The sequence below is a fragment of the Paroedura picta genome, chromosome 2 (genome assembly GCF_049243985.1).
Source record: "Paroedura picta isolate Pp20150507F chromosome 2, Ppicta_v3.0, whole genome shotgun sequence".
NCBI classification, from domain to species: domain Eukaryota; kingdom Metazoa; phylum Chordata; class Lepidosauria; order Squamata; family Gekkonidae; genus Paroedura; species Paroedura picta.
Genome location: NC_135370.1, coordinates 86,701,603 through 86,719,851, shown reverse-complemented (window position 1 = coordinate 86,719,851; position 18,249 = coordinate 86,701,603). Strand labels below are relative to the sequence as shown.

At 47.3% G+C, this 18,249-nt stretch overlaps 1 protein-coding gene across 1 annotated transcript in view; it reads right to left on the bottom strand.

Annotated features, from left to right (window-relative positions):
• The window catches only part of LOC143829891 (mucin-5AC-like), a 72,746-nt gene that overhangs the window by 20,498 nt on the left and 33,999 nt on the right, over positions 1-18,249 (bottom strand). Inside the window, exons 30-34 of the mRNA XM_077321450.1 lie at positions 8,586-17,727; positions 6,662-6,786; positions 4,381-4,670; positions 3,107-3,275; positions 1,148-1,398 (exon numbers count right to left, since the gene is read on the bottom strand). Coding sequence (XP_077177565.1) covers positions 1,148-1,398; positions 3,107-3,275; positions 4,381-4,670; positions 6,662-6,786; positions 8,586-17,727 — 9,977 coding nt within the window. The remainder of the gene's footprint in view (positions 1-1,147; positions 1,399-3,106; positions 3,276-4,380; positions 4,671-6,661; positions 6,787-8,585; positions 17,728-18,249) is intronic.

Sequence of the window (18,249 nt, the reverse complement as noted above, 5' to 3'; positions counted from 1 at the left end):
AACGCATCAGGCCGCCGGCAAGGGAGCAACTGCAAGCCGCGCCTTGTTGGCTGAACGGGAATCGGAGAGGCCAATGGTCTGTCCGGGGGAAGGGGCCAATCGGCACCCTTCCTCATCCCAGACAGAGCCCGCCCTAACTCCTCTCCCTAAGACCTTACGGCTTTATTTAGTCCACAGTGCCTGCGGCGCCACGGGTGGGGTTAGGATATAAGCATCAGTGTTTTCCAGGTTCAAATGACTTAACCTATAATATGCTGTCTATAACAAATAGCATGGGTCTACATGGCATCAGCAGATCTATGCTGCATAAACTGTAACTTTCCCACCTTCGCTCTCCCACTGTGATCTTCTCTAACCACTGAATCTGCAGGAACATTGTATGGGGGATGTCTGTGGGACACAGTGAAAGGTGGAACTGGCAGAAATTACCTTCCTCCTCTTCTATGAGATGAAATAAATAGTGCAACTAGAAAGTCATAGGGATTAGAGTAGGAGATAAAAAGCAAGCATTCTGTCAAAGATATATCCCCAAATAAGGTAAAGGTAAAGGTATCCCCTGTGCAAGCACCGAGTCATGTCTGACCCTTGGGGTGACGCCCTCCAGTGTTTTCATGGCAGACTCAATACGGAGTGGTTTGCCAGTGCCTTCCCCAGTCATTACCATTTACCCCCCAGCAAGCTGGGTACTCATTTTACCGACCTCGGAAGGATGGAAGGCTGAGTCAACCTTGAGCCGGCTGCTGGGATTGAACTCCCAGCCTCGTGGGCAGAGCTTTCAGACGACTGCCTTACCACTCTGCGCCACAAGAGGCTCTAAATAGATACATCCCCAAATAGATGTATATAAACAGCATAACCTTTAATTGATTTATTTGGTCTTAGTGTGATAAAGCAGAGCATAAGATGAGACCTAGTAACATCCTGGTTCGAGTCCTCACTCTTAGCTAAAGTTCATTGAGTAATCTTCAACAAGGCATTCTCTTTCAACATAATCTAGCTCACAGGTGGTTGTGAAGATACATGGGAAGAAAGGGACCATGTAGATTTCCTTTATCTCCTTGGAAGAAGAACAGTACTATACTCTAACAGCATAATTATAATGTTTGCTGATAGTCTCATATTGTAGCAAGGTCCAGCAACATCTTACCTTATTAGTTCTCATGCCATTGTGGATCTGGCTGCTTAGTATGACTTCCATATGGTTGTAGTTTACAATGATGGATCTAGAGCATGACTCATTATTAACTGGATCACAGAAATAATTATCCACCAACACACTGAAGTTTCCATGTTTCTTCAAGATCTCTTGCACCAGGATATAAGTGCAGTTATCATAGAAAGTATAATTAGTGCCATCAAAAGTCTCATAGTGAGAATTGTCCCAACCACTGCATATACCTATAACAGAGAAACCAAAAGATCAAAAATGTGTATCCACCAAGCTGTAGGTTCAGTTATGTTTGCAGAAATTGTTTCCCTCCTTGTATAAGCAGCCCTTCTCACTTTTGAAAGAGCAGATTTGGATCCAAGGCCTGGAGTGCTATTCTGACCCTACTTAAGGCAATGGAAATTTATTCAGTAGAACTATTATGTCACAAAATTGCTCTGTCTATTAATATTCAAGGACTACATGCCAATGTGGTGCATCTGTAAGAAAGCCTGATTATGTACTGAGAAAAAATGTGTTGGCTTTATTTTCAAAGGAAACTAAGCTTGTGTAGTGGTTAAAGTGCTGATCTAGGATCTGGGAAACCCAGGTTCAAATTCCCACTCTGCCATGGAAGCATGGTGGGTGACTTTGGACCTGTCACACACTTTCATCCTAACATCCGTTATAAGGTTGTCATGAATCAGGTTGCCAGGTCTGCCCTGACCATAGGGTTGTCAGATCCAGGTTGAGAAACTCCTGGAGATTTGGGATGGAGCTTGCAAAGCATCCATTTTCAAAGGGGAACTGGTCTGGAGATGAGCTGTAATTCCAGGGGGAAACTCTGGAGGCTGGCATCCCTACTCATCATGGTAAAATGGAGGAGACAAGAATGGTATAAGCCACTTTGGGCCCCCTGGGAAGAAAAGCAGCATATCAATAATGTAAATAAATAGCCTAACTTCTCTTTCTCATTTGTTACTACTAAGGCAGATTAACATCCTATTATTTTTGTATTATGCATATAAAGGGTAGATAGAGGGGAAGTATGCTTTTACTACTTTGTTAGATTATGGGGAAATATTAACTCTCCCTGATCTGTTCATTATATTAACAAAGGTTTGCTGTTATCCTACTATTAAATACATTCTCGGTTGCCAAGCAAGACAGATAAAGAGCTGAGACGGAAAAGTAAGATGAGGGGGAGAGAAAAATTATATGTGGGAATAGATAAATGGCAGCTCATGAAAGAAAGAAAGCAAAATGAAGGATGAGAAAAGTGTGGAAAGGAGTTAAGAAAATTATGAAAAGACAATCCAAAGTTTTATGGGGGGAAGGGTTTCTGCCACACTAAAAGGACTGCCCCTTTGCAAGATCTGGCTGTGCAAGGTTAAACTAAAGGAAGAGGCAATGACTTTGCTCCAATGCTGGCTTGGCTGATGGGTTTAACAGAGAATCTGTTCCGCAAATGATTCCCCACGTAGTAAACACTGTATTCCCTGTGCCCCTAGTGGCTGCAGCCAGAACCACATTGTTTTTTTTTTAAAATAAAAAATGCATTCTGTGAATACAGAATAATGCTGGTTTCTGGGCCCCCGGAGTTGACTTGGGCCCCCATGGATCCCCCCCCCAGCCCTTCTCTTGGTGACCATGTTTGGAAGACTGGTTGCACAAGAGTGAGGTTGGAGCCTCTCAAAACCCTCTCCTTATTGCTGCCATCCATGCCAAATAGCATACTGCTCTGGAGGGTTCTTTGCCCCCCACATTGTCCTCTGAGGAGACACAAGGGCTGCTGTCAGAAGAGGAAGGTGTTAAATAACTGCTCTGGTGAACATGCTCCATCGACAGAAGCATTGGCTTGAATCCATTTGTGACCCCTGTGCAATCTTGTAAGTAAATTATTGGAACTTAATATTATAATATACATTGTTTCTTTTATTGCATTTTTATTTTACTTACATGTGCACTCATAGTGGTAGCTGCAACCATCGTCGTGGTTTATTTTTACTGGTGGGAGTCTATTTGCACATGTTATCTTGTCTACAGGTGGGGGAAGCACAACAACTATTCTATTGTTCCCTTCACAAGTTGCCATACTGCAATTGTTCAACATCCAAGTTTCATTGGTCTGGAAGAGAATCACAGGAAATTTATTCTAAATGATTATGCATACAGTAAAAAGTCTTTTTTTCTGCTTGAGAAAAGGAATATTGGGATATTGGGATTTCTCCATATGTACCTCTGTGGGAACCAGTATCAAAAATTACGATCTGTAAGGGAATTTCTGAGATGGAATATTCCATGGGAATTATTCATGCTATCAATGCAATGTGAGCACTATGCCTAGAAAAGCCAGATATCTTTACTACTGGAATATTCTTGCAATAAGACTGGAGTTGAAAGGGATAAAGAAATCACATCATGGCCCTTGTTGCATGCAAAATAGTGTCTTGTGTCTCTGTTGTCTTTGGTCAAACAGATTTTACAGGGTGTGAAACACTATAAAAACCTGCAAATCTGTAAGGCTGCAGTGAGATGGTACATACACCACAACAATATCTTCATATTTAGAAACTATTCTTTGCTTTGCAGCCCAGTCTCAAAAGACTCCTACACAGACTGCATAATATATACCAGAGAATGTGCTCTGATTTTAACCCTGCAGAGTAACTGATTGGCCACTGTGTGAGACAGAATTCTGGACTAGGTGGGCCACTAGTCTGATTTAGTAAGGCCTTTCTTATGACGGTTTCTCCATGCTTATCTTGTAAAGTCAAATGTGGTATTCTAATGCTTTGATAGGGTGAAGGAGATCCTGCATGTGTATCACTTGAGGATCATAAACTATGTATACGACATCCAATTGCGGACTGTGTGATCTCATTTGAATGTACATCTCATCCACATTTTGCTGCAGCTAAGTATATGTAAGTACTTTTCTAAAGTAAAGCAAGAACTGGATTAATATGCAACATATACCATTTTACCATTAAATGGATGGAGCTGCTTATTTACATGTATTTGATTCCTTCAAATGCTACAGCAAGTAAACAGGCATAGGTGCAATGTGGTATAAGTGAGCCATCATACAGTAAGATTACTCAAACTATTACAGGAGTGTTCCGGATTTACAAGCTCCACCCAGAGAATGCTTCTTTTCAAGTTATGAACCCTTCTTTGGATAAATTGTGTCAGCGATGGACATACAAAAAATAACAGCAGAACTGAATTACCTTTCTAGGTGGATCAGCATCAGGGCAGTCTTGTACAGGTGTTGTTGGAATTAACACCGGTGCAGTTGATGGAGCTGAAGAGGTGTGTTCTATAGTTGATGGTATTAAAATTGTGGGTGTGGGGGCTGAGGAAAGAGATGATGTTTGTACAGTTGTAATGGATGGAGTTGATGGGCGGGGAGGAGTTGTTGAAGGACATGGTCCTTGGGATCTCTTGACTTCACAGTTTTGATCACAAATGGCATAAAATATACATCCAGAACTATCAGTTTTGTTATATATTACTTCCCCTATTTGAAAGGGAAAAAAAAAGAAATGCTTAGTTAAACAATGTGCATGAGAACTGCAAACAAAACAATGCCACAACATATGGATAGTCAGATCCTCCATATAGTTCACTTATTTATGGTCATAACTATGCAGAGTAGAAGGGATCAGCACGGGGGGGGGGGCTTTTTTCTCCCTCTCCATCTGTCCCTCAGCCAGTTACTCATGCATGGCTTAGAAATGAAGTGGATAGCTGTATATTTATATGGGGCTGCATGTGGGCCTTCTAATGAAAGAAATGGTTGACATACAGCATTTGGTGTACATAGCTAAGTGACAACCATGTTAGGGAAGTCCCACACTTTCCTCCCACAACTGAAGATTTGCCTGTTGGACTGGATTATTTCTAACATTTTTACATCAGATTTCTATAAAATGCTGAAAGCAAACAGACTTTGGGGATGAGAAAGAAGGAAGGGTTGCCTCAAGCAATGCAGCTAGTGTTTTGGGTTTGCTGTGGAGCTTTCTACCCTTCCCACCCTGTGGTACTAATGTAGGATTAGCCAGTTACTTCAGGGCTGGGAAGGAATGTGGGGTCCCTACTTAGTTATTTAAAACACACCTTCCTACCTAGCTCAGAGTCCACAAGTGAATGTTAAAATGTTTAAAATGCAAAATGTATTGTAAATGTATAAAACATTTAGAACAATTAAATAATACAAATAAACAAGCAGCACTAATATAAATTACTGAGATAATGTCAAACAAAAGAAAAATGTCTTCACACACAAGTTGAAGGCAGTAATATCTGACTGGCTAAGATGAGGGATTGTTTTTGCTTCTCATTTGTTGCTATAGGATTTGGTTATATATATTGGCCTGATTCTGAGGGGTTGTGAGGTCTTAACTGGGGTTGCCAGAATTTGTGCAAATGATGTGCTTGTGGTTTAGTTAGCTTGACAAACACCATGGCCTTCAAGGATGGGGAAAGGCACTCAAACCAGCTGCTGATGGACACATAGTACCAAAATGCTGGTGGAGATAAATCCCTCAGTGCTGTTCAATAGAGCTTGAAGCTTTACGCTGCATGATGTGTGAGGGATGACGTTGATGGGTAGCTCCCTGCTTAAGGATCCCTGTGAGGGACCAACTCTTTGAATACTTTCCCCAAAGTGCACTTTGTTCTAGTAATATCAACCTGCTAAGGATTTATGGCCATAAAGAAGTATGCCTGGCCTCAACCAGAGGCAGGGCCTTTTTGGTCCTGATTCTGCCTGGTGAAATGAGCTCCCTGGGGAGGTCTGGGCCCTGACAGAACTTACCACATTCCTTAGGGCCTGCAAAATGGAGAACTTCTGCCAGGCTTATGGTTAAGGCCAGTTAGACAATCATCTTCCAACAAACTGGGCCTTCCATCCCTTCCCTGCCCCTCAACTCTTACCTCCTATTGACATCTGTTCTATCGTAAGTTAGTAAGCAAGTTACTGGTGCTGATAACTTTTTAATTTATTGCTTTTAACATTTTATTGACACTATTTATTGTTAATGTAATTTTACTGTTTTACTGTGATGTAGGTTTGATTTGTTGTTCACTGTCCCCTAGACAGTGAGTCTAAAGGTGGCAGTATATAAATCAATGTATAAAATAAATACATCTCTATGCACAAAGGTGAAGAAAATGAGTGTGTTGTGTGTGGAGCAAAGCTCATACAATGAGGGGAGCGAGTGTAATATTTAATACACCTTGGTTTAACTCACTGCTCCCCCCTTCTATCTTATTTTGGGATATAAGAGCAAAACAAATATTAAAATGGTAGTCCCACATGGCCAGAAGTCAAATAAAAAGGATAAATACAATCATCCCTACCAGCCACTTCAAATAATATAGCCAGTCACCATGGCAGGTTTCTTTGAGTGGAGCAGTTACTGAGATGAACCTGCTCTGAACATGAGCACACAATCAAAGGAATTTGCTAAGCAAAAAGTGGCATTTAACAAACACATAGAAACTCACCAGGAGAAAATAAAGCACTGGTGTTCCCAGACACATGGCAGAAACATGGAGTTATTCCGCTTGAAGTGACAGATATATAACCTGTAGAACTAGTAGTTGCAGTTTTCATTGTTGAAGCTGTAGATCAGATAGCAGAGTACATATAAAATAAAGACAGGAGTGATAATGGGAACTGTGCCAATTGAGGCTCTAGTACTAGATATTGTGTTGAATATTCTAAACATTTGTGTGTGTTAATTGCCATGAAGTCACATTTGAGTCATGGACCATTTATGTACTGGAGGTTTCATGTTGGGCTGCAGGCTGGAGTTTTAGTCATGGCAGGTTGCCCACCTCTTCCTGCACTCACATGAGGGAGCATTTGGCCCTGTGCACCTCATCTACCCCCGATTTGTGCTCCTGCACGGGAGCTGGGGCAGTGAAGTTCCCACTGCATAAAAGGTCATGGTGACCTCACAGGGTTTTCAAGGCAAGAGCCCGTGAGAGGTGGTTTGCCATTGCCTACCCATGCATACCAACCCTGGACTTCGTTGGAGGTTTCCAATCCAAATACTAATCATAGTCAGCCCGACTTAGCTTCTGAGATTTGACAAGATCAGCTAGTCTGAACCATCCAGGTCAAGGTATTCTAGGTATTTTAGACCACATTACTATTTATTTATGTATTTTAAAGAATTTATACCCCACTTTTATATCCTCATAAGTAGAACATTTCAAAGCACTATTGTAGCCCTATTGACTCAGAAGTCACACTCCATTTAATCATGGACCTTTAGCTAGTCCTTATTTATTTTCATTTATTGTTTATCTCTCTCACGGGGACTCAAGATAGTTTGCAAGGGTGATGCAACTATTCATCCAGTCAGTTAACTGATAACTAAATATGCTAACATTTGAATGATAATAATATTTGTTCCTAACAGCAAAGATTTCTAGTAAAACAAATTAAAGAAGCAAGGCTCTGATAAAAGAACTGAAAAAAGCATGTTATCCCTAAAAGAGATCACCACCTGAAATGACTCATTATGTCACGGGTCTACTCCATCTACAACAATACTCTCCTGAAGAATTCTGCATTGCACATTTTCCAAAATGACTGACGTGCAGGGGGAAATATGAATGGACAGTTACCTGTTTCCAAGCTGGCACTGTCAGAACCCCTTCCTCTAAGGAGCAAAGATCTCACAAAGGAACATGAGCCCTCTGATGGCAATGATTCATGCATAACTAACACACAATAATGAGTGTTTATCGCACTTTTAAGAAAATAACCAAAACAGGTTATCAAAAAATATCTTGGAGTGCAATGTTTTGGATGAATCTCCACTATTGTAACAATGGGAAATCTCACTATTGTAACAATGAGAAACTTCAACCTCCCATGCAGGATATTTCTAATAAAAAGTTAATTTCTTTAGGAATACAAAAGAACTTCACAGTAGCCCCGTAATTATTATACTATGTATGTTCAAAAAAAATTAAGGGGATGAATTCATAAGTCTTGAACTTCTTAAAGGAGGTAAGAGGGGTAAAACATACAGTATAACATGGATTAAACGGGGAACTGGAAAGCAAAGATGTATATGCACAACGTGTAGATGTATATGCAGAAAATAGAAAAGAAAGTTTCAGTCATAATTGGTGTGGTACAAAGCACAGGTAAAAAAAGAGATAAGAGATGCTTATTAAAAAAGTACCTTTAGATGGAGGGACAGCGGTAGTCGTGATGACAGAACTGGTGGAGACAAGAGGCTTGGTCCCATGAGTTGGAATCAAAGCTGTTGGTGTTGACTGCAGAGATGTAGCGGTAGTGCTGGATACAGTTGTGGGGGTAACTGAAGCTGTGCTGCCGGAGGCTGGTGTGGTGACTTTGACTGTGGAAGGTAGAGTAGAAAGGGTTGTAGCTGATTCCTTTCCCGCAGTCGTGGGCACAACGGTAGTTCCATGAGTGCTGGTTCCCAAGGTGGGAGGAAGGGTGGATCCCACAGAAGAGGACGGAGGAGTGCTTGTTACTCCGGGAAAGGGTCCCGGTGTGCTTTCTGGCTTTCTTGTTGTGACGGCAATCGTCGTTGCCCCTGGGGTTGTTCCGGTTTGGCAGTGCGTATTGTCGCAGCAGTAGAATCTAATCTGGTAATTCAAACACATTTGCAGCTTTCCCGTCTGAGCCGACCTATCGCACAGCAGGCCAACGTTGCGGTCGCACTGGATTTTCTGGCCAAGTAGGCTAGGGTTAACATCGTGATAGTCTTCTGCTCGACACTGAACATCTTGAGGCTTAGCACAGACCTTTCCCCCAGCAGCTTGGATGGCTGCTATGGTCTCGTTGTCTCCACCCTCGGGATGGGAGGATGGGTGGGAGACGTCAAACCAAATGGTCCAAGAACATTTCGGCTGGCAAACGGTGGTGGACGCTTCAATGCCGCCAGGTGAGGTGGAACCTGCTGGAGGGATAGTAGTGGCTGTGATGATGGAGGTGGTAGACCCTTGAGACGTGGTCCCGAGGGTCGGTATCAAAGCAGTTGGTTTGGATACCGGTGTTGACTGCAGAGATGTAGCGGTAGTGCTGGATACAGTTGTGGGGGTAACTGAAGCTGTGCTGCCGGAGGCTGGTGTGGTGACTTTGACTGTGGAAGGTAGAGTAGAAAGGGTTGTAGCTGATTCCTTTCCCGCAGTCGTGGGCACAACGGTAGTTCCATGAGTGCTGGTTCCCAAGGTGGGAGGAAGGGTGGATCCCACAGAAGAGGACGGAGGAGTGCTTGTTACTCCGGGAAAGGGTCCCGGTGTGCTTTCTGGCTTTCTTGTTGTGACGGCAATCGTCGTTGCCCCTGGGGTTGTTCCGGTTTGGCAGTGCGTATTGTCGCAGCAGTAGAATCTAATCTGGTAATTCAAACACATTTGCAGCTTTCCCGTCTGAGCCGACCTATCGCACAGCAGGCCAACGTTGCGGTCGCACTGGATTTTCTGGCCAAGTAGGCTAGGGTTAACATCGTGATAGTCTTCTGCTTGACACTGAACATCTTGAGGCTTAGCACAGACCTTTCCCCCAGCAGCTTGGATGGCTGCTATGGTCTCGTTGTCTCCACCCTCGGGATGGGAGGATGGGTGGGAGACGTCAAACCAAATGGTCCAAGAACATTTCGGCTGGCAAACGGTGGTGGACGCTTCAATGCCGCTAGGTGAGGTGGAACCTGCTGGAGGGATAGTAGTGGCTGTGATGATGGAGGTGGTAGACCCTTGAGACGTGGTCCCGAGGGTCGGTATCAAAGCAGTTGGTTTGGATACCGGTGTTGACTGCAGAGATGTAGCGGTAGTGCTGGATACAGTTGTGGGGGTAACTGAAGCTGTGCTGCCGGAGGCTGGTGTGGTGACTTTGACTGTGGAAGGTAGAGTAGAAAGGGTTGTAGCTGATTCCTTTCCCGCAGTCGTGGGCACAACGGTAGTTCCATGAGTGCTGGTTCCCAAGGTGGGAGGAAGGGTGGATCCCACAGAAGAGGACGGAGGAGTGCTTGTTACTCCGGGAAAGGGTCCCGGTGTGCTTTCTGGCTTTCTTGTTGTGACGGCAATCGTCGTTGCCCCTGGGGTTGTTCCGGTTTGGCAGTGCGTATTGTCGCAGCAGTAGAATCTAATCTGGTAATTCAAACACATTTGCAGCTTTCCCGTCTGAGCCGACCTATCGCACAGCAGGCCAACGTTGCGGTCGCACTGGATTTTCTGGCCAAGTAGGCTAGGGTTAACATCGTGATAGTCTTCTGCTCGACACTGAACATCTTGAGGCTTAGCACAGACCTTTCCCCCAGCAGCTTGGATGGCTGCTATGGTCTCGTTGTCTCCACCCTCGGGATGGGAGGATGGGTGGGAGACGTCAAACCAAATGGTCCAAGAACATTTCGGCTGGCAAACGGTGGTGGACGCTTCAATGCCGCCAGGTGAGGTGGAACCTGCTGGAGGGATAGTAGTGGCTGTGATGATGGAGGTGGTAGACCCTTGAGACGTGGTCCCGAGGGTCGGTATCAAAGCAGTTGGTTTGGATACCGGTGTTGACTGCAGAGATGTAGCGGTAGTGCTGGATACAGTTGTGGGGGTAACTGAAGCTGTGCTGCCGGAGGCTGGTGTGGTGACTTTGACTGTGGAAGGTAGAGTAGAAAGGGTTGTAGCTGATTCCTTTCCCGCAGTCGTGGGCACAACGGTAGTTCCATGAGTGCTGGTTCCCAAGGTGGGAGGAAGGGTGGATCCCACAGAAGAGGACGGAGGAGTGCTTGTTACTCCGGGAAAGGGTCCCGGTGTGCTTTCTGGCTTTCTTGTTGTGACGGCAATCGTCGTTGCCCCTGGGGTTGTTCCGGTTTGGCAGTGCGTATTGTCGCAGCAGTAGAATCTAATCTGGTAATTCAAACACATTTGCAGCTTTCCCGTCTGAGCCGACCTATCGCACAGCAGGCCAACGTTGCGGTCGCACTGGATTTTCTGGCCAAGTAGGCTAGGGTTAACATCGTGATAGTCTTCTGCTCGACACTGAACATCTTGAGGCTTAGCACAGACCTTTCCCCCAGCAGCTTGGATGGCTGCTATGGTCTCGTTGTCTCCACCCTCGGGATGGGAGGATGGGTGGGAGACGTCAAACCAAATGGTCCAAGAACATTTTGGCTGGCAAACGGTGGTGGACGCTTCAATGCCGCTAGGTGAGGTGGAACCTGCTGGAGGGATAGTAGTGGCTGTGATGATGGAGGTGGTAGACCCTTGAGACGTGGTCCCGAGGGTCGGTATCAAAGCAGTTGGTTTGGATACCGGTGTTGACTGCAGAGATGTAGCGGTAGTGCTGGATACAGTTGTGGGGGTAACTGAAGCTGTGCTGCCGGAGGCTGGTGTGGTGACTTTGACTGTGGAAGGTAGAGTAGAAAGGGTTGTAGCTGATTCCTTTCCCGCAGTCGTGGGCACAACGGTAGTTCCATGAGTGCTGGTTCCCAAGGTGGGAGGAAGGGTGGATCCCACAGAAGAGGACGGAGGAGTGCTTGTTACTCCGGGAAAGGGTCCCGGTGTGCTTTCTGGCTTTCTTGTTGTGACGGCAATCGTCGTTGCCCCTGGGGTTGTTCCGGTTTGGCAGTGCGTATTGTCGCAGCAGTAGAATCTAATCTGGTAATTCAAACACATTTGCAGCTTTCCCGTCTGAGCCGACCTATCGCACAGCAGGCCAACGTTGCGGTCGCACTGGATTTTCTGGCCAAGTAGGCTAGGGTTAACATCGTGATAGTCTTCTGCTCGACACTGAACATCTTGAGGCTTAGCACAGACCTTTCCCCCAGCAGCTTGGATGGCTGCTATGGTCTCGTTGTCTCCACCCTCGGGATGGGAGGATGGGTGGGAGACGTCAAACCAAATGGTCCAAGAACATTTCGGCTGGCAAACGGTGGTGGACGCTTCAATGCCGCTAGGTGAGGTGGAACCTGCTGGAGGGATAGTAGTGGCTGTGATGATGGAGGTGGTAGACCCTTGAGACGTGGTCCCCAGTGTCGGTATCAAAGCAGTTGGTTTGGATACCGGTGTTGACTGCAGAGATGTAGCGGTAGTGCTGGATACAGTTGTGGGAGTAACTGAAGCTGTGCTGCCGGAGGCTGGTGTGGTGACTTTGACTGTGGAAGGTAGAGTAGAAAGGGTTGTAGCTGATTCCTTTCCCGCAGTCGTGGGCACAACGGTAGTTCCATGAGTGCTGGTTCCCAAGGTGGGAGGAAGGGTGGATCCCACAGAAGAGGACGGAGGAGTGCTTGTTACTCCGGGAAAGGGTCCCGGTGTGCTTTCTGGCTTTCTTGTTGTGACGGCAATCGTCGTTGCCCCTGGGGTTGTTCCGGTTTGGCAGTGCGTATTGTCGCAGCAGTAGAATCTAGTCTGGTAATTCAAACACATTTGCAGCTTTCCCGTCTGAGCCGACCTATCGCACAGCAGGCCAACGTTGCGGTCGCACTGTATTTTCTGGCCAAGTAGGCTAGGGTTAACATCGTGATAGTCTTCTGCTCGACACTGAACATCTTGAGGCTTAGCACAGACCTTTCCCCCAGCAGCTTGGATGGCTGCTATGGTCTCGTTGTCTCCACCCTCGGGATGGGAGGATGGGTGGGAGACGTCAAACCAAATGGTCCAAGAACATTTTGGCTGGCAAACGGTGGTGGACGCTTCAATGCCGCTAGGTGAGGTGGAACCTGCTGGAGGGATAGTAGTGGCTGTGATGATGGAGGTGGTAGACCCTTGAGACGTGGTCCCCAGTGTCGGTATCAAAGCAGTTGGTTTGGATACCGGTGTTGACTGCAGAGATGTAGCGGTAGTGCTGGATACAGTTGTGGGGGTAACTGAAGCTGTGCTGCCGGAGGCTGGTGTGGTGACTTTGACTGTGGAAGGTAGAGTAGAAAGGGTTGTAGCTGATTCCTTTCCCGCAGTCGTGGGCACAACGGTAGTTCCATGAGTGCTGGTTCCCAAGGTGGGAGGAAGGGTGGATCCCACAGAAGAGGACGGAGGAGTGCTTGTTACTCCGGGAAAGGGTCCCGGTGTGCTTTCTGGCTTTCTTGTTGTAACGGCAATCGTCGTTGCCCCTGGGGTTGTTCCGGTTTGGCAGTGCGTATTGTCGCAGCAGTAGAATCTAATCTGGTAATTCAAACACATTTGCAGCTTTCCCGTCTGAGCCGACCTATCGCACAGCAGGCCAACGTTGCGGTCGCACTGGATTTTCTGGCCAAGTAGGCTAGGGTTAACATCGTGATAGTCTTCTGCTCGACACTGAACATCTTGAGGCTTAGCACAGACCTTTCCCCCAGCAGCTTGGATGGCTGTTATGGTCTCGTTGTCTCCACCCTCGGGATGGGAGGATGGGTGGGAGACGTCAAACCAAATGGTCCAAGAACATTTTGGCTGGCAAACGGTGGTGGACGCTTCAATGCCGCTAGGTGAGGTGGAACCTGCTGGAGGGATAGTAGTGGCTGTGATGATGGAGGTGGTAGACCCTTGAGACGTGGTCCCCAGTGTCGGTATCAAAGCAGTTGGTTTGGATACCGGTGTTGACTGCAGAGATGTAGCGGTAGTGCTGGATACAGTTGTGGGAGTAACTGAAGCTGTGCTGCCGGAGGCTGGTGTGGTGACTTTGACTGTGGAAGGTAGAGTAGAAAGGGTTGTAGCTGATTCCTTTCCCGCAGTCGTGGGCACAACGGTAGTTCCGTGAGTGCTGGTTCCCAAGGTGGGAGGAAGGGTGGATCCCACAGAAGAGGACGGAGGAGGGCTTGTTACTCCGGGAAAGGGTCCCGGGGTGCTTTCTGGCTTTCTTGTTGTGACGGCAATCGTCGTTGCCCCTGGGGTTGTTCCGGTTTGGCAGTGCGTATTGTCGCAGCAGTAGAATCTAATCTGGTAATTCAAACACATTTGCAGCTTTCCCGTCTGAGCCGACCTATCGCACAGCAGGCCAACGTTGCGGTCGCACTGGATTTTCTGGCCAAGTAGGCTAGGGTTAACATCGTGATAGTCTTCTGCTCGACACTGAACATCTTGAGGCTTAGCACAGACCTTTCCCCCAGCAGCTTGGATGGCTGTTATGGTCTCGTTGTCTCCACCCTCGGGATGGGAGGATGGGTGGGAGACGTCAAACCAAATGGTCCAAGAACATTTTGGCTGGCAAACGGTGGTGGACGCTTCAATGCCGCTAGGTGAGGTGGAACCTGCTGGAGGGATAGTAGTGGCTGTGATGATGGAGGTGGTAGACCCTTGAGACGTGGTCCCCAGTGTCGGTATCAAAGCAGTTGGTTTGGATACCGGTGTTGACTGCAGAGATGTAGCGGTAGTGCTGGATACAGTTGTGGGAGTAACTGAAGCTGTGCTTCCGGAGGCTGGTGTGGTGACTTTGACTGTGGAAGGTAGAGTAGAAAGGGTTGTAGCTGATTCCTTTCCCGCAGTCGTGGGCACAACGGTAGTTCCGTGAGTGCTGGTTCCCAAGGTGGGAGGAAGGGTGGATCCCACAGAAGAGGACGGAGGAGTGCTTGTTACTCCGGGAAAGGGTCCCGGGGTGCTTTCTGGCTTTCTTGTTGTGACGGCAATCGTCGTTGCCCCTGGGGTTGTTCCGGTTTGGCAGTGCGTATTGTCGCAGCAGTAGAATCTAATCTGGTAATTCAAACACATTTGCAGCTTTCCCGTCTGAGCCGACCTATCGCACAGCAGGCCAACGTTGCGGTCGCACTGGATTTTCTGGCCAAGTAGGCTAGGGTTAACATTGTGATAGTCTTCTGCTCGACACTGAACATCTTGAGGCTTAGCACAGACCTTTCCCCCAGCAGCTTGGATGGCTGCTATGGTCTCGTTGTCTCCACCCTTGGGATGGGAGGATGGGTGGGAGACGTCAAACCAAATGGTCCAAGAACATTTTGGCTGGCAAACGGTGGTGGACGCTTCAATGCCGCCAGGTGAGGTGGAACCTGCTGGAGGGATAGTAGTGGCTGTGATGATGGAGGTGGTAGACCCTTGAGACGTGGTCCCCAGGGTCGGTATCAAAGCAGTTGGTTTGGATACCGGTGTTGACTGCAGAGATGTAGCGGTAGTGCTGGATACAGTTGTGGGGGTAACTGAAGCTGTGCTGCCGGAGGCTGGTGTGGTGACTTTGACTGTGGAAGGTAGAGTAGAAAGGGTTGTAGCTGATTCCTTTCCCGCAGTCGTGGGCACAACGGTAGTTCCATGAGTGCTGGTTCCCAAGGTGGGAGGAAGGGTGGATCCCACAGAAGAGGACGGAGGAGTGCTTGTTACTCCGGGAAAGGGTCCCGGTGTGCTTTCTGGCTTTCTTGTTGTGACGGCAATCGTCGTTGCCCCTGGGGTTGTTCCGGTTTGGCAGTGCGTATTGTCGCAGCAGTAGAATCTAGTCTGGTAATTCAAACACATTTGCAGCTTTCCCGTCTGAGCCGACCTATCGCACAGCAGGCCAACATTGCGGTCGCACTGGATTTTCTGGCCAAGTAGGCTTGGGTTAACATCGTGATAGTCTTCTGCTCGACACTGAACATCTTGAGGCTTAGCACAGACCTTTCCCCCAGCAGCTTGGATGGCTGCTATGGTCTCGTTGTCTCCACCCTCGGGATGGGAGGATGGGTGGGAGACGTCAAACCAAATGGTCCAAGAACATTTCGGCTGGCAAACGGTGGTGGACGCTTCAATGCCGCCAGGTGAGGTGGAACCTGCTGGAGGGATAGTAGTGGCTGTGATGATGGAGGTGGTAGACCCTTGAGACGTGGTCCCCAGTGTCGGTATCAAAGCAGTTGGTTTGGATACCGGTGTTGACTGCAGAGATGTAGCGGTAGTGCTGGATACAGTTGTGGGAGTAACTGAAGCTGTGCTGCCGGAGGCTGGTGTGGTGACTTTGACTGTGGAAGGTAGAGTAGAAAGGGTTGTAGCTGATTCCTTTCCCGCAGTCGTGGGCACAACGGTAGTTCCATGAGTGCTGGTTCCCAAGGTGGGAGGAAGGGTGGATCCCACAGAAGAGGACGGAGGAGTGCTTGTTACTCCGGGAAAGGGTCCCGGTGTGCTTTCTGGCTTTCTTGTTGTGACGGCAATCGTCGTTGCCCCTGGGGTTGTTCCGGTTTGGCAGTGCGTATTGTCGCAGCAGTAGAATCTAATCTGGTAATTCAAACACATTTGCAGCTTTCCCGTCTGAGCCGACCTATCGCACAGCAGGCCAACGTTGCGGTCGCACTGGATTTTCTGGCCAAGTAGGCTAGGGTTAACATCGTGATAGTCTTCTGCTCGACACTGAACATCTTGAGGCTTAGCACAGACCTTTCCCCCAGCAGCTTGGATGGCTGCTATGGTCTCGTTGTCTCCACCCTCGGGATGGGAGGATGGGTGGGAGACGTCAAACCAAATGGTCCAAGAACATTTTGGCTGGCAAACGGTGGTGGACGCTTCAATGCCGCTAGGTGAGGTGGAACCTGCTGGAGGGATAGTAGTGGCTGTGATGATGGAGGTGGTAGACCCTTGAGACGTGGTCCCCAGTGTCGGTATCAAAGCAGTTGGTTTGGATACCGGTGTTGACTGCAGAGATGTAGCGGTAGTGCTGGATACAGTTGTGGGGGTAACTGAAGCTGTGCTGCCGGAGGCTGGTGTGGTGACTTTGACTGTGGAAGGTAGAGTAGAAAGGGTTGTAGCTGATTCCTTTCCCGCAGTCGTGGGCACAACGGTAGTTCCATGAGTGCTGGTTCCCAAGGTGGGAGGAAGGGTGGATCCCACAGAAGAGGACGGAGGAGTGCTTGTTACTCCGGGATAGGGTCCCGGGGTGCTTTCTGGCTTTCTTGTTGTAACGGCAATCGTCGTTGCCCCTGGGGTTGTTCCGGTTTGGCAGTGCGTATTGTCGCAGCAGTAGAATCTAATCTGGTAATTCAAACACATTTGCAGCTTTCCCGTCTGAGCCGACCTATCACACAGCAGGCCAACGTTGCGGTCGCACTGGATTTTCTGGCCAAGTAGGCTAGGGTTAACATCGTGATAGTCTTCTGCTCGACACTGAACATCTTGAGGCTTAGCACAGACCTTTCCCCCAGCAGCTTGGATGGCTGCTATGGTCTCGTTGTCTCCACCCTCGGGATGGGAGGATGGGTGGGAGACGTCAAACCAAATGGTCCAAGAACATTCTGGCTCGCAAGGAGTGGTTTCTGTGCCCAGCGATGTGGAAAGTGTGATAGTAGGTGTTGTTTCTTCCTGGAACGTGGTAATGCTTGTTGGTGATGTCATTTCACATGGAATATATTTGCAGCATAAGAACTTGATTTCGTAATTGTAGCATATTGGTGGTTTCTGATCTTTGTTATGGCATATTAATCCACTGTTCTTATTACACTTTATATTTTGATTAAGGTATTCTACTTTTATATTGGGGAATTTTTCAGCCCTGCATTCAACTTCATCTGGAAATTTACACAAATTGTGTCCCTCGGATCTAATACTATTTGGTGTTTCATAGTCTCCATTTGGTTCTCCAGGTTTTGGATAGCTGATATCATACCATTCTGACCATTCACATACTTTATGGACACATGCTGTTGTTCCTGGTGTTGTCGACTCTGTATTAAAGAGTAAGTTTGGGTTAATTTTTTTCAATTGTGGAATTTATATTTTTATGTAACGTGTTTTTTATCCCATTTTTTTAATATCGCTGTTTCTGATATTAATCATTGTTATTTATACAATCCTTATATGAAACTGTTCCAGCTTGCATCTTGTACATATGGCATGCTATTTTTTTTTGTTGATCAAGCTAACAACATCTTTATATTTTAGTAGGAAGAAAGCCCATTGCAACCAGGAATGCAATGGGCACTAGGACCCAGGGGACACTGGGAGGTGCAGATCTCTCTCTCTCTGTGTATCTCTCTCCTGCATGTCTCTCCGTGTGACTTGCAGCAGGAGGCATAAGAGGTAATTAGGGCTCGTTCTTAGGAGGGAAGCAGGGCTGGTCAGCAGCTTGGGGCAGCTCTCTCTATGTCTCTGTCTGCCTCCCTCGCAGGAGGAACAATAGGAGGGAATGAGGGCTCTTGTTCAGTCTGGCAGGGCTCTGTGTGTCTCTCTCTGTCTCTGGCGCATCT